Below are 23,714 nucleotides of genomic sequence, written 5' to 3'. Positions count from 1 at the left end.
TTGAAAATACCTGGTGCCTGGAAAGTCATTAAAGACAAAGATGGACCCTTAAAATTCCATGATCCTTGCTGATTCCATGCCTAAGCGTATCCAGGCTGTATTGCAGGCTAAAGGAGAGATGACAAAGTATTAATTCATGTACAGTGTATCTGAATATTTAAAGTACAGATTACTGCTTTGTTTATTTATCCACAGTAGTTTGCTATTATGTATTTTGTGAAATGTCAACATTATTTTTGCTGCCACTGTAGTTTTAAGTAGACACTCAAGAGTACAGAACAGGAATGGTTGTGGATCACTCTACTCTTTGGCAATTAAAACAAGCTTTTCTTCATGTTCTCTCTTTAATTTCATCAACTCAATGTTATTGCTTACTGTATTTAAAAAAAGAAGAAGAAAAAAAAAAAAACTTAAAAGCACACTTTCATAGTTTTGGCAGGAATTCTACATTTGCTTTGTGACCTCGCACATCCAAATGGAAAAAAAAAAAATATTAATTTGGTTTAGTTGACTAGAAGAGTATTTCTGCTAACATGACAATCCTGCAAGTATAACGTTCATAAAACTAAGACTTCAGCGAGTCAACTCCTACCTCTCGCATAGTAAAAGAAAATGGTATGAAAAAAAAAAAAAAAAAAAAAAAAAAAAAAAAATGTAGCATTGAAATAAGAGAGAACAGGGATCATGTTTTGGGGCTCATGTCAGTAAGGTCAAAAGTCAGGCAGCTTCATTATGTGCCAGCACCACAAACTGGGATAAACACAGCACTATTGTCCTTGTGTGGCTTACCTCGTACACCAATCCAGCTCAAGTCACATTCACTCGTTCTTTGAGAACGAATTACAGTCTTATTTTTCAGTTATAACATTTTCTTTTCAGTACATCAAATCCTATACAATCAAATACCACACAACATATTTCACATACTAATCCAAACTCACTGAGCCCGTTCTAAACATAAGCAAGGGACATGATCACCTGAGCCCTAGCTTCTGCATCATCAACCTTCATGGTTACATGAAGAGCTGGAAAACTGTCCCTGGGTTAGAGCAAATATCCCATTCCTATTGACAAACAGGATGTCATACACATTCCCTTACGCCTTTTAAATTTAATTTTTAAACTAATTAAATTTTTTTAACCTAACCACAGCATAAAAAGCATGAGGCTAGGCTAGCCATGTGGTTATTTCATGAAAGGCAGCAGGGGATATAGTGCATGACTACCCTAATGGACAGCAGTTAAACAATATGGTTGCAAGCTGTCTACTGTTTAGGGGTCACTGAGACCCATCCCCTATTGCTGTAGCTCGCCCTACAACACGAGAGGCCAAAGAAAAGTTAAAAGGTACGTTTTGTTCTCTTTTTTTTATAATTTTATGCTGTACCTTTAAAAAAATGGAACTTACTGTACCTTCAAAAATAAATTATTCTGCCTCAAAAATGTTTGCTCATTTTCAATACAGCTACTGCTGAATATAATTATTAGTGTAACTTACCAAGATAGGAGCAAACAATGAACTTATCATTGCATAAACAGAGGAAGGTAACAGACTGTAACAGGTTGTACTGGCCACATGATTAGGGGAGATATGTACAAACTCTGTACTAGACTGGGCCAATGAAAATTAATAAGGATTACTAGCTACTGTTCACAACAAATAAGTACTGGATAAACACTTTGAAAGTGAAAATTTTCAATCGTCATCTGCCAGGTTCTGAATAGCCGATCAATCAAAGAGAATGGCCATTACAGGCGTAAAAAGTTTGGCAAAGAAAAATAAATTATATGAAAAGAAAATAAAGCATAAAAAAAATTACAGCAATTTGCAAAACTTATGTGAACCAAAATTGGAGTGTCCCTACAGCTTTATATATAAATAAACAAAACCTATGGTACACTGAAATATTGTATAAAAAGAAAATGATCAAAGTACAGAAATTACAGTCCTGAAAAACATTTTCTCTCAGATATCATACCTGCAATATTACATGCTGTAAAATAGGGTCACAACTTTATAAATACAAAATGAATTTTACTGAAAACACTGTGTACACAGCCAAACACATTGCTTACTACTCATGTAATTAATCTTACACTATACATCCACTTCTTTAAAAAGAGAAATAAATAAAATATTTAATCCTAGTGAAGTCATAGAAAAAAATTCAGCTACTGCTGTTATAACAAACCACGATTGTAATGATAATAAAAGTGTGGTGTCCTCACTGGAGTTCAGGTTGGCACCACTGGGTAAAACGATACAGTACTGTAAAATATATATAAAAAATAAAAATCAGATTTACAGTACTATAAATTTGAGAATAAATTTCAAATACAGATTAGCAACTAATGAAGAGTACTGTGATTATTTAGTTGAATTATTACAAAGATCATTGCAGCAAAACAGCATGTCCATAACTTGAGGCAAGGAGCTTGCACATGAAATGTAAGCATACTGGGTTATCCAATTTTGCATCAATTTTTGTTAAAAAAAATTTGGCTTGAATAAGTATAAATTTATCAAAAAAGCTTTTTATCATGTAAATTAGGAACTCCATGCCATGCTTCTTCAAACTTTGCTTATACAACATTCAAGACATACCTTGAAAGGTTGCAGAAATTCCATATATTAAATGTAGTTGTTAAGATTCTGTACTATTAATGCTTTACAAAATATGAGCACCTCAGCCCAAGGTTACTTTGTACAGCTGCAGCCTTACACCAAGAACAATTAATTCTACTTCTGAGACTTCCATCAATAGCATATTTTCATTGCCATTTCACCGTTAATAATCTGATACTGTGCCATCATCATGTCCAGAGGCTGAGGCACGGTGCCGTTCAGCTTTTCTACGCGAGTTGGGATTACGTTGCTTTGTTGATGGTGCTTCTGTTGTAGTGGTTGATGAGGCATCAGCTGTAGAAGAAACTGCTTCAGTGTGACGTCTACGTCGTTCTCTTCTTGTTGGTAACCTGCGGCGGAGAGCTCTTTCAGCTTCAACACTTCTAACCTATAAAGACAAAATACTGTGATAAGGGGGCAATCATGAAATGGACATATGATCACTTTTTTCCCCTCAAAAAAATATAAATGCCCTAAATGTTTTTGGAAGGGCTTCATATTCTCAATAGTAACTGGCGAACAAAAAAATATAAATGGTTAAATTCCATATTATGTTAACCCTCTTACGCCGACTGGACGTATTTTACATCGACATTTTTTGTCTCCCGTGTGCCGACTGGACGTATTTTACGTCGACTTACAAAAGTTTTTTTTTAAATTCGCGGAAAAATACTTATAGGCCTACCAGCCTAAAACTTTTGAATCACGCACCTTGGGGGATGCTGGGAGTTCACGGATCAAGGTGTTGTTTTGTTTACAATCATTACCCAGGCGCGCAAGCGCGAATTTCTTTCTTGCCGCACTAAAAAGTATCTGTGACATCTCGGAAATTATTTAGTCACTTTGACATAATTTTTGTACCATTGTAAATTAGCCGTTACATGAAGTATTATATATGAAAATGTGCGCATTTTTATGTAGAATACAACAATAAAATACTCGTGATTGTAGCTTTTATCAGTTTTGAGATATTTTCATATAAATAACGATAATTGCCAAAATTTCAACCTTTGTTCAACTTTGACTCTACCGAAATGGTCGAAAAACGCAATTATAAGCTAAAAATCTTATATTTTAGTAATATTCAATCATTTACCTTAATTTTACAACTAATGGAAGTCTCTAGCACATTATTTTGATTTATGGTGAATTTATGAAAAAACTTTTTCCTTACGTCCGCGCGGTAACTTCCGAAAAAAATCATACATGTGATTGTGGTAATGTTTGCACCATTTTAAAATTAGCCGTTATATAAAGTTTTATATATGGAAATGTGCGCAATTTCATGCACAATACAACTAAAGACAACTGATGGTTGTAGCTTTTATCAGTTTTGAGATATTTTCATATAAATAACAATAATTGCCAAAATTTCAACTTTCGGTCAACTTTGACTCTACCGAAATGGTCGTAAAACGCAATTGTAAGCTAAAACGCTTATATTCTAGTAATATTCAAGCATTTACCTTCATTTTGCAACAAATTGGAAGTCTCTAGCACAATATTTAGATTTATGGTGAATTTATGAAAAAAATAACATTTTCTTTACGTCCGCGCGGTAACTTCCGAAAAAATCATACGTGCGATTGTGGTAATGTTTGCACCATTTTAAATTAGCCATTGCATAAAGTTTTATATATGAAAATGTGCGCAACTTCATGTAGAATACAACAAAAAATAATTGAAGGTTGTAGCTTATCTCATTTTTTGAAATATTTGCATATAAATCACAATAGAAAAAAAACCACGTTCGGTCAACTTTGACTCTACCGAAATGGTCGAAAAACGCAATTGTAAGCTAAAACTCTTACAGTCTAGTAATATTCAGTCATTTATCTTCATCTTGAAACAAATTCGAAGTCTCTAGCAAAATATTTAGATTTATGGTGAATTTAAAAAAAATCTTTCCTTCCCTCGCGGATTCTCTGCCACAAATCTCCGAAATGCGTACGTTCTATTCTCGGAATATTTCATATTAGGCATTTCATAGAGTTTTATATATGAAAATGTGTGCAATTTCATGTAGAATAAAACGAAAAATATTTGAAGGTTGTAGCTTTTCTTATTTCCGAAATAACTGCATATAAAAAATATATATATAAAAAAATTTGACATTCGGTCAACTTTAACTCGTCAGATATGGTCAAAAACTGCAATTGTAAGCTAATACTCTTACAGTATAGTAATATTCAATCATTTGTCTTCATTTTGAAAGAAATTGGAAATCTCTAGGATAACATTTGGATTTATGGTGAATTTTTGAAAAATTTGTTTACGTCCGCGCGTTACGAATTCATGCATTATTTTGTGATAATATTTTCTCTGTGTTGCTTTTATCGTTTTACAATGTGTTATATACCAAAATGATCGCAATTTAGTGTACATTACAATGAAAAAAAAAGGAACTTGTTACCTTTAACCGTTTTGCGCACAACGTGATTTGAATAAAATTATATATGAAATTTCGTTTTTGCGCTATCATATATCGCATTATTTATATATGATAATTTTTTTTCATTTCTGATGGTTGCATACTAAACTTCAACCAATGACAAAAAAAGGAGCCAAAAATGAACTCTTATCTTGAAAACTAAGCTCGCTATGATTTTTTGAAAAAAATATTTTTCCGCTTCCGCGCTCACTCTGAAACACCTCCGGCACACGGGAGAGAATTTTTTTTTTACCGCTTCGGCGTAAGAGGGTTAAAAATAAGTTAAACCTGTCATTTACATATTGAGCCTGAAGAACTACAGCACAGGCAGCCACTGGTTATCGGTGTTTCGGTTTTAAGGTGCTTGTCAATTATATTCATAACTGGTTTACAGCGCCGTTATCCGATTATTGGCAGCTTAAGCCCCGTGAGATCCTCATAAAATACAAACATATTAAATATGCATCTTTTCAATGGATCTTTTAAAAAATTATGCTTTATTTCACTGTAATAATAATTATGCATTGAACTTGGGAACCCCTGTAACGAGGCTATAATACTGACAATTAGAAGCCATGGTAGTGTTAAAATATATATATTTTTGTAGAAGGTTAAAAATGACTAGGAGAGACTTTTTGGATACTGCTCCATATCCCTCTTCAGTCCTACTGATGGTAAAACTATAGAGGGAGTGTTAGGACAACACAAGAAACTGGTTCAAGGCAGATTCTTATAACAATGTTGTCAGGTAACCACTGTTGATTGTTTCTGTTGGGGAATGGCTGGAAGGATAAAGTGGTCATTCAGGTAATTCCAACTCGGCACTCTCTCCATTGGTCCAATGAATTTCAGCTATAGCAGCATTAGTCATCTGGGATAAGAGAGGTGGGAGCAGCAACAGGGTCTCAAAATCACCGGACACATGTATCTTAAAATCTTCGACAAAGTGGTCAATTATTAACGAAGGTTTTGTTCCGTCAAAAGCAATCCCCTTTCTTAAAGCAGCCCTTTTAACTTAGTGATGAATACCAACATATCCACTCTTAAATATGAGAGGCACCATTCCAATTGATGTTGTGACCTGGAACGAACGAATGTGAAACAAGGGCATTATTCATTGCATGGAGCTCATAGTGCCTACAGTGTTCAGAAAGTCTTACATCCAAATCCCGCCCACTTTCTCCCAAGTATTTTGGAGGGCAATAGGCACAGGATTTGGTAAACAACTGGCATTTTCCTAATACCATTGTTGTTATTATTACACACTAACCTATTTCTGATTGTATTTTTAAAATTGAAAGCAATTTGAATATCCTTTTGATGACTATTGCTAGATAGCAGATATTTTCCAATTTTGGATTACGTATAAGCAATAAATAAATCTAAGTATTTTTTTACCATATTAGGATTACATGTTGCACTCACACTGTAACATATTCGTTTTGCTTTAGAGATAGCTCTTTCTATAATGTGAGTGGGATACTTCTAGCTCTTTCTATAATGAGTGGGATACTTCAAACCCTTAATAACATTGTAGATATGCTGAAGCTCAAGTTATAAAGGTTCAATATCACAAATACGAAGGGCCCTAAGACAAAAGTTGACCGTAATAGTATTCACTTTTACGCTCAACGAATTAAGAGCATAAGATAATAGAAATGAATACAGTGTGCCCCTGTATTCGTGTTCTCCAGATTCATGGTCTCGCAGATTTCTCTCTGGACCATATCTACCCATTATTCACGGGAAATTTGCCTATTAGCAGTATTTTTCTACGAGAAATATCCAGAAATTCCTGGTTTCTTCATCAATTTCATCATAAAATGCACATTTTATGATAAAACTATTAAAAAACCAGGTATACAAATTTTTAGTGGTTTTTTTCTTGACTTTTACCTACCAAAATAGTCTGTTTTCAGCACTAGTACACATCCCCCACAAATACAGGGGGCCCACTGTATACCCCACAGCATTAGTAGTTTTACTTAACACCAACAGTAAATTTATTAGATGGTACAATGCTATTGGCACGGTCAACCAGCTGTTTCAGCTGTGTGTCGTACTCTTTATGCATACTCATTAATGCCAAAAAAGGTTCTAAAGTAATGGGGATGTGTAATTATTCTTCTAAAATTATTACCCTAAGGTTATCCAACACATATTCCAGAGGAACATGGGGAAAAAAACTGTGACGACTAAACTAACTATTTTGCAGTCGGTGTCAAAAGTTGTTATTAACCTTTCAATAAAGTCATATGAGTGGATCAATTGTGGAGACTTGCCAAGCCCAAGACAATTTAGCCGATGGCTAGCTTTGATTTTTGGTTGTTTTGTCAGAAAAATTTCCAACTCATTTGATCTAATTAAATGACTTTATTGAAAGGGTAAGGAACAACTTTGACACCAACTGCAGAATGGTTAGACATCACAGCTTTATTCACCAATGTTCCTTTGGACTATGTTTTGGATAATCTTTGGGTAAAAATTTTAGAACAACAATTACATATCCCCATTCCTTTAGAACCTTTTTTAGTATTAGACTGCGCATCTACTAATTATTTTTATTTTTAACAATGGTATAAGCAATTGTTTAGTGTGTCTATGAGCTCAAAATTACCACCCATCCTGTCTAATCTGTGCATGGAGTTCATGAAGAAGAGTATTTTATAACATTGTGATCCACACATCAAGTCATTAGTCTGGGTCAGATTTGTTGATATTTTCATTCTTTTTAAAGGGGACAACACATATTCCATCTCATCGTGCATGTGGCTCTTCTTGTTGGACAAAATAGTCACGCCCTTGGAAGGTGTAGCTGCTTTGATGGCTTCCTTCTGCTTAAGGATGGTGCCTATCGTCGACGGATTTTGGCAGTATTCCTTAGCGATCACACTCAACCACATGCCAGCTTCATACTTATTGATAATCTCCATTTTTGTCTCCATAGAAAGTATCCTCTTCTTTCCGTGAACTTCAGCAACACTCTTGGGACCCATGACTATATATACTGTACGTAATTAACCCTCTTACGCCGAAGCCCTAAAAATCAAAACCTCTCCTGTATGCCGGCGCCGGTTTGGAGTGAGCGCGGAACCGGAAAAAATAATTTTTTCAAAAAATCACAGCGCGCTTAGTTTTAAAGATTAAGAGTTCATTTTTGGCTCATTTTTTTTTCATTGCCTGAAGTTTAGTATGCAATCATCAGAAATGAAAAATAATATCATTATCATATGTAAATAATGCGATATATGGTAACGAAAAAAAAAAAAAATCATAGATAATTGTATTCAAATCACGCTGTGCAAAAAACAGTCAAAGCTAACGAGTTACTTTTTTTTTCGTTGTATTGTACACTAAATTGCAATCCTTGTGATATATAATACATAGTAAAACAATAAAACCAACACCCGAAAAATATTATCACAAAATGATGTACGAATTCGTAACGCACGGACGTAAAAAAATGTTATTTTCAAAAATTCACCGTAAATTTAAATAATGTTCTAGAGACTTCCAATTTGTTTCAAAATTAAGACAAATGATTGAATATTACGATACTGTAAGAGTTTTAGATTAGAATTGCAGATTTCGACCATTTCGGACGAGTTAAATTTGACCGAATGTCGAAATTTTAATATATATATTTTTTTATATGCACATATTTCAAAGATAGAAAAAGCTACAACCTTCAATTATTTTTTATTGTATTCTTCATGAAATTGCGCACATTTTGATATATAAAACTCTATAAAAAGGCTAATATGAAAAGGAGCAAATATTAGGATAATGCGATGTACGTATTTCGGAGACTTGCTGCCGCGAATCGGCGCGCGGAGTGAAGGTAAATATATTTTTCAAAAATTCACCATAAATCACAATATTGTTTTAGAGACTTCAAATTTGTTTCAAAATGAAGAAAAATGACGGAATATTACTAGGCCGTAAGAGTTTTAGCTTACAATTGCGTTTTTCAACTATTTCGGTAGAGTCAAATTTGACCGAACGTGGTTTTTTTTTTCTATTTATCGTGATTTATATGCAAATATTTCGAAAAAAGAGAAAAGCTACAACCTTCAATCATTTTTAGTTGTATTCTACATGAAATTGCGCACATTTTCATATATAAAACTTTGTGTAACAGCTAATTTTAAATGGTGCAAACATTTCGACAATCGCACAAAAAAATTCTGATTTTTTCAGAAGAGTTACCGCGCGAACGTAATGTTTTTTTTTTTTCATAAATTCACCATAAATCGAAATATTGTGCTAGAGACTTCCAAGTCGTTGCAAATGAAGGTAAATGATTGAATATTACTAGAATATAAGAGTTTTAGCTTACAATTGCGATTTTTCGACCATTTCGGTAGAGTCAAAGTTGACCGAAAGTTGAAATTTTTGCACTTAACGTTATTTATATGAAAATATTTCAAAACTGATAAAAGCTACAACCATGGGTTGTTTTTTGTTGTATTGTGCATGAAATTGCGCACATTTCCATATATAAAACTTTATGTAACGGCAAATTTAAAAGGGTGCAAACATGAGGACAATCGCACGAAAAAATTTATCGGAAGATTATCGGACGAACGTAAAGAAAAAGTTTTTTCATAAATTCACCATAAATCGAAATATTGTGCTAGAGACGTCCAATTTGTTGCAAAATGAAGGCAAATGATTGAATATTACTATAATATAAGAATTTTAGCTTACAATTGCGTTTCTCGACCATTTCTGTAGAGTCAAAGTTGACCGAAGGTTGAAATTTTTGCACTTATTGTTATTTATATGAAAATATTTCAAAATTGATAAAAGCTACAATCATAAGTATTTTTTTGTTGTATTTTACATGAAATTGCGCACATTTTCATATATAATACTTCATGTAAAGGATAATTTAAAATGGTGCAAAAATTATGTCAAAGTGACGAAATAATTTCCGAAATGTGTCACTGATACTTTTTAGTGCGATAAGAAAGAAATTCGCGCTTGCGCGCCTGCGTAGCGATTGTAAACAAAACAACGCCTTGATCCGTGAACTCCCAGCATCCCCCAAGGCGCGTCATACAAAAGTTTTCAGCTGGTAGGCCATTAAGTATTTTTCCGCGAATTATTAAAAAAACTTTTTTGAGCCGACGTATGATACGTCCAATCGGCATACGGGAGACATTTTGACTCGACGTTTAATACGTCCAATCGGCGTAAGAGGGATAAGTTATGTAGTATACTAATTAAGTTCTCACACAACACGATAAAGTACAAAGCGAAATCACTAACACGAATTTATGTTAATCGTATATGTGAACGAACGAATTCCGCGTGTAAGATAACGCTGGCACGACAAAGTGGCCGAAGAATGCCCTAGCGTAGAGCATGATGGGAGATGCTGACCAATAGGAGAGCAGGATCTTATGGCGGTGACTAGCATCAGGAACCAATGGGAGAGCGGGAGGATGGTGGCGAGTCTACTCAGTTGGCGGCGCGCGACTTTTAAAATTGTTCTCAGCGGTCTGGGCGAATCTCAGGACTTGACAACAACCACCTTTCGTAACCTGAATTATTTTCGTATGCAGAGACAAAAAAATCTTCGTATTTGCTTTTGTAACTTGAATTTTCGTAAGTTGGGAATTTTGTATGTCGAGGTTCCACTGTATCATATTACTACTGTAACTACACTATCACTGAAATTTCTGAAAGGTTACCGAAATATAAAAGGTTGGTGCGAGCGCAACCGTAACTTGATGTTTACAGTTTCTCAGTGAAATCACATAGACAAAAGTTTCATTGATATAGAATTATTCCTCAAATAGGCATTTGTTATGGAGATATGCCAATACAGGCAGTCCCCGGGTTACGACGCTTTTCAATTATATTCATCAGACATTATTTCCAGGGTTATGACACCTACAACGCTCATCTGGCAGATGAAATATGACACAAAAAATGCAAAGTAATCAATATTTGAAGGTTTTTAAGATGAAAAATGCCATAAGAATGCAGTTTACATAGTTTTCAATGCACCCAAAGCATTAAAAGTGAGGTTTTCTTAGGATTTTTTTGTTCGGGCTTACGACGAGTCTCAAGAACGGAACCCCGTCGTAACCCAGGGAATCCCTGTAATATGTAAGGTGAAAATGATTTTATTACCTCTCTTCACAAACGACCGCTAAAAACAACATACAATGTACGATAATTATTGTTAATATAGCTGAACTGTTTTAAGTTACAAACAGCTTTGCCCGCTGCCTCACTTCACGTTGGCTGCAATTTGATTAAAAAAGCATGGGGGAATATGAAAGTAGAGTCTCATAAAATAATTTTAAAAAATGCCATGGATGGCAACAAAGATGATTGGTATGAATAGCGATGACGAAGCCAAAGTCGACTCCAGAATCAGACGGGAATCCCAATGCTGGTGGCATTACGTGATGCATCATGTGATATGTACAAGACATTTAATGAAAAATGAATGTTATCCTAAATGTTACTACTATTGTAACTCCACTATCATTGAAATTTCTGAAAAGTTACTGAAAGGTAAAGGTTGCTGTGAGTGCAACCGTAATGCTATGTTTACAGTTTATCAGTGAGATCACATATATAAAAGTTGGTTTCATTGACATAGAATTATTCCTCAAATAGGCTATTTGTTATGGAGATATGCCAATAATATTAAGGTGAAAATGGTTTTATTATCTCTATAGTCAGTTGTTCTCATAATGTGAATCTTCATGTATGTTGGTGGTTATCGGGCCGAGGTTAGCCTAGCAATACACATCTTAGAATTGAAAGTTTGATTTTTAGAATTGTAGTATAAGACAACCCCAAATTTTTAGGAGAATTTTAGAATTTAAAGGTCATCTTATACACAGTAATATATGGTATCTATAATTCTGTCTTTCTCTTGCAGTCAATTCTGTCAAACATGAAATGTAAATTTGTCTAAGTTTATGACAATTGCAGTTATGCATCTCTCTCAATCTCAGAAGTACTTATCATGGGTGAATTTTCCTATTTTAAGAGAAGTTGGCATGTGTCACTTTGCTTCTATAAGTTACCCATATTGAAAGTATGAACTTTATATACTGTACAGCCTTGCTCAAATGTGATGTAACAATCTTATTGCATCATCCAAAATATTGTGTGGTTGCCAAACAGTGTTAAACTTTTTTTTTCCCAATGTCATCTATGTTGGTAAGTATGTGAATTTAAAGCTAACATTATTTCCCCTATGGATTAATAGATATTATATCTTTATTTCCTGGTATCATTCATATTAATACTTTCTTTGCACTGGTTAGCTTAAAGCATGGTGCGACAAGGTTATAAGTGCTGCCATAGCCAACTGACACACTTTCTACAAAAAGTGTGCATCATAACAACCACTACAGCATGTAATAACACATAGGCCTAATAGGCTGGCCTGATAAACTGTCACTATCACCCAGTGACGTCATTTCAGTTTTTCAAAGTGAGCCCTATCAGCTTGGGGTAAGTGGGCACTGTAAGCCTTATGAGAAATTTTTGGAAATTTGTGAACATTTTGGAGGAATTTTAAGCCATATAAGATTCACCTTGGACGCTAGAGGGCCATCAGTCTTGGGAGGGTTGGCAAGTGGCCCGACCAAATGATGCCCCTGCTAACACTTTGCTTTAATGTTCCTGAGATAGGGATGGGAGCACATACGTCTACTTGCTTAAGTCAATAGCCATTTACTTACTAGCCTAGGCACTGATCATGTGTTATCTTCAGTCTTTATGGCATTTTGTGACTGTCCCTCAAGGGTTTTGGGGAATAGCAACCTTTAATAGTTTATACTCCTTAGGACAATACTGATGATTTACAGAAATGCTACTCAAATCTGACTTATAAGTATACTTTTCACTTACACATCTACATTGCTGACTAGAGTTTAGTACAATGTGCCTGATAATACTTTGGCTAAAAGCTTACCAAACCATGTACGTATATAATGCAAAATTTTTACAACCATTGGATCATCAAATGGAAGAACCCAGCACTACTCAAGCTTAAGTAAAGGCACTTACTGACCTATGTCACTGCATATTCTACCAACACAATAGACAAATTGACTGTGGATTTTGCTTTAACAAGTGTGGGTTTAGGATAGTGGTGACTGGGTTGAAAGAGTATGAGAAAGCTTGGTTTGGTAAATAAATGAATGTGAGAAATACATATAATTTCTTATTAGGTATTTGCTAGGATACAGCTGGGAGGATGTTCGTTCTCACTACGAAGAATGGCTGGTGATGCTTGAATAAAGGGGATATCAATCTCCGAGGCCTTCAAGGAAGATTGGATGACGATAGTGGTAATCATAGTAACAAACCACATTTGATGAGACTGCTAGTATCAATATCCAAGACAATATCACAATCTGGCTCACTAGCAGAACAAGTTAATGAGATCCTCTTGGTACACCCTCCATGAACAGGAAGTGTACAAGCCCATATCTGTGAAGTCTTTTTAAGATTTATTGACTGCTTTGTTGACTTTATCCTTAAACCCTTAAACGCCTATTGGATGTATTAAACATCGACGAAAAGTGTCTGTTGAGTGCTTAATTGACATATGAAACGTCGACGCAAAAAAAGTTTTTTTTTTAAATTCGAGGAAAAATAGTTATGGGCCTACTGGGCAAAAACTTTTGAATCACGCACCTTGAGGGATGCTGAGAGTTCACGGATCAAGCTGTTGTTTTGTTTACAAGCGTTACCCAGGCGCGCATGCGAAAATTTTTCTTCTAGTACTTGAAAAGCATCAGCGACACATCTCAGAAATTATTTCGTCACTGACATAATTTTAGCACCATTTTATATTAGCAGTTACATAGAGTTTTATATATGAAAATGTGTGCAATTTCATGTAGAATACAACAACCACCAACCCATGGTTGTAGCTTTTGTCAGTTTTGAAATAATTTCATATAAATAACGATAAGTGCCAAAATTTCAACCTTTGGTCAAATTTGACTCAACTAAAATGGTTGAAAAATGCAATTGTAAGCTAAACCTCTTATATTCTAGTAATATTCAATCATTTACCTTCATTTTGCAACAAATTGGAAGTCTCTAGCACAATATTTTGATTTATGGTGAATTTTTGAAAAAAACTTTTTCCTCATGTCTGCGCAGTGACTCTTCCGAAAAAATCAGAAATTTTTTTCGTCCGATTGTCGTAATGTTTGCACAGTTTTATATTAGCCGTTACATAAAGTTTTATATATGAAAATATGCACAATTTCATGTAGAATACAACATAAAACCACCCATGGTTGTAGCTTTTATCAGTTTTGAAATATTTTCATATAAATAACAATAAGTGCCAAAATATCAACCTTCTGTCAACTTTGACTTGACCGAAATGGTAAAAAAATGTAATTGTAAGCTAAAACTCTTACATACTAGTAATATTCAATCATTTACCTTCATTTTGCAACAAACTGGAAGTCTCTAGCACAATATTTCAATTTATGGTTAATTTCTGAAAAAACTTTTTCCTTACATCTGCGCAGTAACTCTTCTGAAAAAATCAGAATTTTGTTGGTCAGATTGTCGTAATGTTTGCACCATTTTATATTAGCCGTTACATAAAGTTTTATACTGGCGACCCGCGGTTAACCCTCTTACGCCGATTGGACGTATTAAACGTCGAGTCAAAATGACTCCCGTATGCCGATTGGACGTATCATACGTCGGCTCAAAAAAGTTTTTTTAAAAATTCGCGGAAAAATACTTATAGGCCTACCAGCCGAGAACTTTTGAATCACACGCCTTGGGGGATGCTGGGAGTTCACGGATCAAGGCGTTGTTTTGTTTACAATTGCTACGCAGGCGCGCAAGCACGAATTTCTTTCTTATCGCACTAAAAAGTATCAGTGACACATCTCAAAAATTATTTCGTCACTTTGACATAATTTTTGCACCATTTTAAATTATCCTTTACATGAAGTATTATATATGAAAATGTGAACAATTTCATGTAAAATACAACAAAAAAATACTCATGATTGTAGCTTTTGTCAGTTTTGAAATATTTTCATATAAATAACGATAAGTGCAAAAATTTCAACCTTCGGTCAACTTTGGCTCTACCGAAATGGTCAAGAAACGCAATTGTAAGCTAAAATTCTTATATTATAGTAATATTCAATCATTTGCCTTCATTTTGCAACAAATTAGACGTCTCTAGCACAATATTTCGATTTATGGTGAATTTATGAAAAAACTTTTTCCTTACGTTCGTGCGATGACTCTTCCGATAAATTTTTTTGTGCGATTGTCCTAATGTTTGCACCTTTTAAATTTGCCGTTACATAAAGTTTTATATATGGAAATGTGTGCAATTTCATGCACAATACAACAAGAAACAACCCATGGCTGTAGCTTTTATCAGTTTTGAAATATTTTCATATAAATAACGTTAATCCTTGAACGCTGACTGGACGTATTTTACGTCGACATACAAAAGTTTTTTTTAAAATTCGTGGAAAAATACTTTTAGGCCTACCAGCCGAAAACTCTTGAATCACGCGCCTTGGGGGATGCTGGGAGTTCACGGATAAAGGTGTTGTTTTGTTTACAATTGTTACGCAGGCGCGCAAGCGCGAATTTCTTTCTTGCCGCACTAAAAAGTATCTGTGACACATCTCGGAAATTATTTCGTCACTTTGACATAATTTTTTTACCATTTTAAATTAGCCGTTACATGGAGTATTATATATGAAAATGTGCGCATTTTTATGTAAAATACAACAAAAAAATACTCATGATTGTAGCTTTTATCAGTTTTGAGATATTTTCATATAAATAACGATAAGTGCCAAAATTTCAACCTTCGGTCAACTTTGACTCTACCGAAATGGTCGAAAAACGCAATTGTAAGCTAAAACTCTTATATTTTAGTAATATTCAATCACTTACCTTAATTTTTAAACTAATTGGAAGTCTCTAGCACAATATTTCGATTTATGGTGAATTTATGAAAAAACTTTTTCCTTACGTCCGCGCGGTAACTCTTCCGAAAAAAATCATACATGCGATTGTGGTAATGTTTGCACCATTTTAAATTAGCTGTTACATAAAGTTTTATATATGAAAATGTGCGCAATTTTATGCACAATACAACTAAAAACAACCCATGGTTGTAGCTTTTAGCAATTTTGAAATATTTTCATACAAAAAATGATGTGACAAATTTTCATCCTTCGGTCAACTTTGACTCTACCGAAATGGTCGAAAAACGCAATTGTAAGCTTAAACGCTTATATTCTAGTAATATTCAAGCATTTACCTTCATTTTGCAACAAATTGGACGTCTCTAGCACAATATTTCGATTTATGGTGAATTTATAAAAAAAAAATTAAATTTTCTTTACGTCCGCGCGGTAACTCTTCCAAAAAAATCATACGTGCGATTGTGGTAATGTTTGCACCATTTTAAATTAGCCATTACATAAAGTTTTATATATGAAAATGTGAGCAATTTCATGTATAATACAACAAAAAATAGTTGAAGGTTGTAACAAAAAAAACCACGTTCGGTCAAATTTGACTCTACCGAAATGGTCGAAAAACGCAATTGTAAGATAAAACTCTTACAGTCTAGTAATATTCAGTCATTTACCTTCATCGTGAAACAAATTCGAAGTCTCTAGCACAATATTTAAATTTATGGTGAATTAAAAAAAAAAAAAAAAACTTTCCTTCCCTCCGCGCGCGGATTCTCCGCCACAAATCTCCGAAATGCGTAAGTCCCATTCTCGGAATATTTGCTCCGTTTCATATTAGGCATTTCATAGTTTTATATATATGAAAATGTGCGCAATTTCATGTAGAATAGAACGAAAAATATTTGAAAGTTGTAGCTTTTCTTATTTTCGAAATAATTGCATATAAAAAAATATATGAAAAAAATTTGACATTCGGTCAACTTTAACTTGTCAGATATGGTCGAAAACTGCATTTGTAAGCTAATATTCATACAGTATAGTAATATTCAATCATTTGTCTTCATTTTGAAAGAAACTGGAAGTCTCTAGGACAATATTTATATTTATGGTGAATTTTTGAAAAAAAATATTTGTTTACGTCCGCACGTTACGAATTCATGCATTATTTTGTGATAATATTTTCTCTGTGTTGCTTTTATTGTTTTACAATGTGTTATATACCAAAATGATCGCAATTTAGTGTACATTACAACGAAAAAAAAGTAACTTGTTATCTTTAACCGTTTTGCGCACAGCGCGATTTAAATACAATTATATATGAAATTTCGCTTTTGCGCTATCATATATCGCATTATTTATATATGATAATGATAATTTTTTTCATTTCTGATGGTTGCATACTAAACTTCAGGCAATGACAAAAAAAGGAGCCAAAAATGAACTCTTAATCTTAAAAACTAAGTGTGCTGTGATTTTTTGAAAAAAATATTTTTTCCGCTTCCGCGCTCACTCTGAAATGTCTCCGGCACACGGGAGACCTACCGCTTCGGCGTTTAAGGGTCAAGTGCAAAAATTTCAACTTTCGGTCAACTTTGACTTTACCGAAATGGTCAAAAAACGCAATTGTAAGCTAAAACTCTTATATTCTAGCAATATTCAATCATTTACCTTCATTTTTCAATGACTTGGAAGTCTCTAGCACAATATTTTGATTTATGGTGAATATATATATATATATATATATAGACAAAAAAAAAAAAAAAAAAAAATCCTTACGTCCGCGCGGTAACTCTTCCGAAAAAATCAGAATTTTTTTTGTGTAATTGTCGAAATGTTTGCACCATTTAAAATTAGCTGTTACATAAAGTTTTATATATGAAAATTTGCGCAATTTCATGTAGAATACAACTAAAAATTATTGAAGGTTGTACCTTTTCTCTTTTTTCGAAATGTTTGCATATAAATCACGATAAATAGAAAAAAAACCACGTTCGGTCAAATTTGACTACCGAAATAGTTGAAAAACGCAATTGTAAGCTAAAACTCTTACGGCCTAGTAATATTCCGTCATTTTTCTTCATTTTGAAACAAATTTGAAGTCTCTAAAACAATATTGTGATTTATGGTGAATTTTTGACAAATATATTTACCTTCACTCCGCGCGCCTTTTCGCGGCCGCAAGTCTCCGAAATACGTACATCGCATTATCCTAATATTTGCTCCTTTTCATATTAGCTGTTTTATAGAGTTTCATATATCAAAATGTGTGCAAATTCATGAAAAATACAATAAAAAATAAGTGAAGGTTGTAGCTTTTTCCATCTCCGAAATATGTGCATATAAAAAAATATATATATAAAAATTTCGACATTCGGTCAAATTTAACTTGTCCGAAATGGTCGAAATCTGCAATTCTAATCTAAAACTCTTACAGTATCGTAATATTAAATAATTTGTCTTAATTTTGAAACAAATTGGAAGTCTCTAGAACAATATTTAGAATTACGGTGAATTTTTGAAAATAACATTTTTTTGCGTCCACGAGTTACGAATTCGTACATCATTTTGTGATAATATTTTTCCGGTGTTGCTTTTATTGTTTTACTATGTATTATATATCAAAAGGATTGCAATTTAGTGTAAAATACAACGAAAAAAAAATTAACTCGTTAGCTTTGACTGTTTTTTGCACAGCGTGATTTGAATACAATTATCTATGATTTTTTTTTTTTCGCTACCATATCTCGCATTATTTACATATGATAATGATATTATTTTTCATTTCTGATGATTGCATACTAAACCTCAGGCAATGACAAAAAAATGAGCCAAAAATGAACTCTTAATCTTTAAAACTAAGCGCGCTGTGATTTTTTGAAAAAATAATTTTTTCCGCTTCTGCGCTCACTCCAAACCGGCGCCGGCATACAGGAGAGGTTTTGATTTTTAGGGCTTCGGCGTAAGAGGGTTAATGGCGAAATCGCTCAACGGCGAATCAGTTTTACAGCTGTTGTCAAAAATATTTATTAAAAAAATAAGGCATTTTAAAGGTATTTTTACGGCACAATTTTCAGTTAACGGTGCCTCCAGCGCTGTTGTCTAACGAGTTCATACATTTGTAGAAATTCTGTTCAGACCATAAAGGTTATGCAAGTTATATTAACAAATTTTATGGAGAGTTATTACATAGGTATTAGGGTAAAACATATGCCTCTGACGCTGTTCTATGCCAAAAATATAGTTACATAAGTGCAAATTTAGCTATGGATGTGTCGATTTATAAATGTTCATGCTTTTGTTTAAAATGTGTATGAAAATGTATGACGTAAAAGGTATTTTTATTTCTGCACAAAAATATGATACAAAGGCAGCTTTTGAAACTGCCCTTCTCGTTATCAAATAGGATTTTTTTTCATGTTCTTTCTTGTGAGCCGCTGCCTGCCGCTCTTCCAAAAATATAATTTTAAAAATGTGCAAATTAGCGATCGATGTGTCGATTTTACAAATGTTTATGCTTTTATGTTTAAAATGCGTATGAAAATATGTATTACGAATAGGGTATTTTTATTTCTGCATAAGAGGAAGCTTTTGAAACTGCCCTTCAAGTTATCAACTACAATGTTTATTCATGTTCGTTCTTGTATGCCGCCGTCTGCCGCTCTTCCGAAAATATAGTTAAAAAGAGTGCAAATTTAGAGATCAATGTGTCGATTTTTTAAATGTTTATGCTTTTATGTTTAAAATGTGTATGAAAATATATTACATAAAGGTATTTTAATTTTTGTACATAAATAAGATACAAATTAAGGCAGCCTTTGTAACTACGCTCCAGGTTGTAAGGGGATGTTTTTTCATGTTCATTCTTGTCCGCCACTGTTCCGAAAAATGCTTGGTGTTATTTTATAAATTATTCATCTTTTCCATACATCCTTTAAAAAGTTATACATTATTTCACTGTATCCAAGAATATTGTATGTATTCCCATATTATTGTATTATAAAATACTACGGCAAATTTAATCCAGAATTCCGCAGAGCGGCCAATGTTGTGGTTTGAATTCACCTGATGAATACCACACTGAGTTTGTTTCACCATAACGCAATTCTGAGCAAATTCTCTTGCTTCTAGTTAGCATAAACGAATATCTAGATACTTGACTTATATGAGACAGGGTTAGTTTTCCTTACACGACGTGTTTTTAGGTGGAAATATTTATTGAATATGTCTTGTGAATGTGAACTAATTTTTTTTTTTTTTGTTAACAGATTACGTTGGCGGCATGTTTATTGCATAAAAATTTACGTGATTCTGTTCGCAATAATTCTTTACATAATTGTAATATGAACTTTACGTTATTTATCTTATATCAGTGTGAAACCAACAGTAAAATGTGTTCTTTCAAGCACAGTAGTTTTGATTAAAATATTATCCCAATTTTATCTATGGTTGTGTTTGATGGCATACGTTTACTGCAGTTTTATCCTTGTTGCCGATGTACGACAATAGTCATTAGCAGCTTGAACAGTTTTCTCAGCTTCAGTTATAACTAGGTTTAAATTTAACAGTATATTTCCCGATTGATCTTTGATCTATACCGATCTTTGATCTATAGTGAATAAAGTTATTACATTAAGATATCTCAGTTCTATTCTATACATAACGCCATTTATAACAACTACGGTAACAGTGTACTGTAGTACGATGATTGAAATACAAGCCAAACAGATGTTATCCAGTTCGGTTGTACTTAGAAAAAAAAAGTCGTTTCTCGTTCGGTTGTTCATGGCTGTACACATTCGCACAATGAGTATAACGTTAAAACCATACTTTCATCATTCTCTTTTGCTGTTATTGAACTTATGTAACTAGAAGATGGACAAAGTTAGGCCATTGTAATTTGATCTCTCATAAAATCGGACTATTGTAAGACTAATGATCGTAACTTGAACACTAGCGCTACCTGTACACTGTATAAACTTTATTATATCTTTACATACTCTAGACACCCAAAGGATTAAAGCTAGCCTTTTTTCCCTTTACAGTATTTACAATGCTATAATGTACTACTGTACAGTAAATTATATACTAATATACTGCATAAATATAATTTTACTTATTGCGCCATTGTGGCATTTCGGCTCCTTTGACTGGTCTTGAGTTTTGAAAGGCGTGCGGTGGAACCCCTGCCGCTAACCGAGGGCCGCTTTTATATGAAAATGTGCTCAATTTCATGTAGAATACAACAAAAAAACAACCCGTGGTTGTAGCTTTTATCAGTTTTGAAATGTTTTCCTATAAATAACAATAAGTGCCAAAATTTCAACCTTCGGTCAACTTTGACTCTACCAAAATGGTCGAAAACCACAATTGTAAGCTAATCTCTTACATTCTAGTAATATTCAATCATTTAACTTCATTTGGCAACAAATTGGAAGTCTCTAGCACAATATTTCGATTTATGGTGAATTTAAAAAAAAAAACTTTTTCCTACGTCCACGGTAACTGCTGAAAAAATCAAATTCTTTCGTCCGATTGTCGTAATGTTTGCACTGTTTTATATTAGCCATTACAGTGGTCCCCCGTATTCGCGGGGGTATACCAGACCCCCCTGTCAATAGTTAGAACCCGCGAATGTTTGGAACCCCTATAAAAACGCTAAAAACAGCCTATTTTGTTAGTTAAAACTCAAGAAAAACCACTAAAAATGTTCATACTTGGTTTTTTAATAGTTTTATCACAAAAAGTGCATTTTATGATAAAATTGATAAAAAAAACCAGGAATTTGTGGATATTTCTCAGAAAAATACCGCTTATGCGCGAATTTTCCGCGAATAATGCGGGGAAACGTCTCCCAAGAGAAATCCGCAAATCCGGAGAACGCGAATACGGGGGGCCCACGGTACATGAAGTTTTATATATGAAAATGTGTGCAATTTCATGAAAAAAAAAACCATGTTTGTAGCTTTTATCAGTTTTGAAATATTTTTAAATAACCAACGATAAGTGCCAAACTATCAACCTTTGATCAAATTTGACTCGACCGAAATGGTCAAAAAATGCAATTGCAAGCTAAAAGTCTTACATTCTAGTAATATTCAATCATTTACCTTCATTTTGCAACTAATTGGAAGTCTCTAGCTCAATATTTTGATTTATGGTGAATTTTTGAAAAAAAATTTTCCTTACGTCTATGCGGTAACTGCCGAAAAAATAAAAAATTCTTTCGTCACAGACATAATTTTTGCACCGTTTTATATTAGCCTTTACATAAAGTTTTATAAATGAAAATGTGTGCAATTTCATGTAGAATACAACACAAAACAACCCATGGCTGTAGCTTTTATCAGTTTTGAAATATTTTCATATAAATAACGTTAAGTGCCAAAATTTCAGCCTTCGGTCAACTTTGATTCCACTGAAATGGTCGAAAAACGCAACAAATTGGAAGTCTCTAGCACAATATTTCGATTTATGGTGATAAAAAAAAAAAAAAAAAAAAAAAAAAAAAATTCCTTACGTCCATGCTGTAACTGCCGAAAAAAAAATCAAAAACTTTTTTGTTTGCAGAGTTTTATATTAGCCGTTACATAAAGTTTTATATATGAAAATGTGTGCAATTTCATGTAGAATACAACGAAAAATAACTCGTGGTTGCAGCTTTTATCAGTTTTGAAATATTTTCATAAAAATCACGATATACAAAAATTTTTAATTCATGCATCATTTTGTGATATTTTCTCTGTTGCTTTGATCGTTTTACAATTTGTTATAAACCAAAATCATCGCAATTTAGTGTGCAATACAACAAAAAAAATAATTAACTCATTAGCTTTAACTGTTTTGCTCACAGCACGATTCGTATACAATTATATATGAAATTTTTTTTTGCGCTGTCATATATTCCAATATTTATATATGATAATGATATTTTTTTTATAATTTCTGATGGTTGCATACTAAACTTCAGGCAATGACAAAAAAAGGAGCCAAAAATAAACTCAATCTTGAAAACTAAGCGTGCTGTGACTTTGAAAAAATAAAAAATAAAAATTTCCGCTTCGGCGCTCACTCCCGAACGCCGCATGCATATGGGAGACACTTTCGGAAATACCGGCTTGGCATTTAAGGGTTAATACACTTGAACATTTCTTCAGGATTACTACCACACAGAACCCACCTTCCCTTGAGTATGATATTGTTAGAATACAATAAAGTTTTGTACATACTTACCCGGCAGATATATACTTAGCTTATGTCTCTGACGTCCGACAGAAATTCGAATTTCGCGGCACACGCTGCAGGTAGGTCAGGTGATCTACCCCCCTGCCGCTGGGTGGCAGGAATAGGAACCATTCCCGTTCTAGAACCAGATTTTCTCTTCCACCTGTCTCCTGAGGGGAGGCTGGGTGGGCCATTTATCGTATATATCTGCCGGGTAAGTATGTACAAAACTTTATTGTATTCTAACAATATCATTTTTGTACATGCAACTTCCCCAGCAGATATATACTTAGCTGATTGACACCCTTGGTGGTGGGTAAGAGACAACTATTTACTGAATAGACAGGTAAACAACATACGTTGTAGGTAATAAAAAAAAATAAAACCTTGGTTCCTACTTGTTCAGGCGGAAGATTCCATGGCTAATGCCTAGGAATCTGCTTCGCCTCAAGAGCCTCAGCGAGGA

General features: G+C 33.7%; 1 protein-coding gene across 13 annotated transcripts in view; it reads right to left on the bottom strand.

The window, feature by feature from the left end:
• Positions 1-325: 325 nt before the first annotated feature.
• The window catches only part of LOC135221803 (uncharacterized), a 163,415-nt gene continuing 140,026 nt past the window's right edge, over positions 326-23,714 (bottom strand). For all 13 annotated transcript variants that reach the window (XM_064259663.1, XM_064259669.1, XM_064259660.1 and 10 more), the window contains one exon: positions 326-3,014. In XM_064259663.1, coding sequence (XP_064115733.1) covers positions 2,790-3,014 — 225 coding nt within the window. In that variant the 3' untranslated portion in view covers positions 326-2,789. The remainder of the gene's footprint in view (positions 3,015-23,714) is intronic.

This window comes from Macrobrachium nipponense, chromosome 3 (genome assembly GCF_015104395.2).
Source record: "Macrobrachium nipponense isolate FS-2020 chromosome 3, ASM1510439v2, whole genome shotgun sequence".
Lineage (NCBI taxonomy): Eukaryota > Metazoa > Arthropoda > Malacostraca > Decapoda > Palaemonidae > Macrobrachium > Macrobrachium nipponense.
Note: the sequence above shows the minus strand (reverse complement) of the source record. Positions and strands in the feature narration are given on the sequence as shown.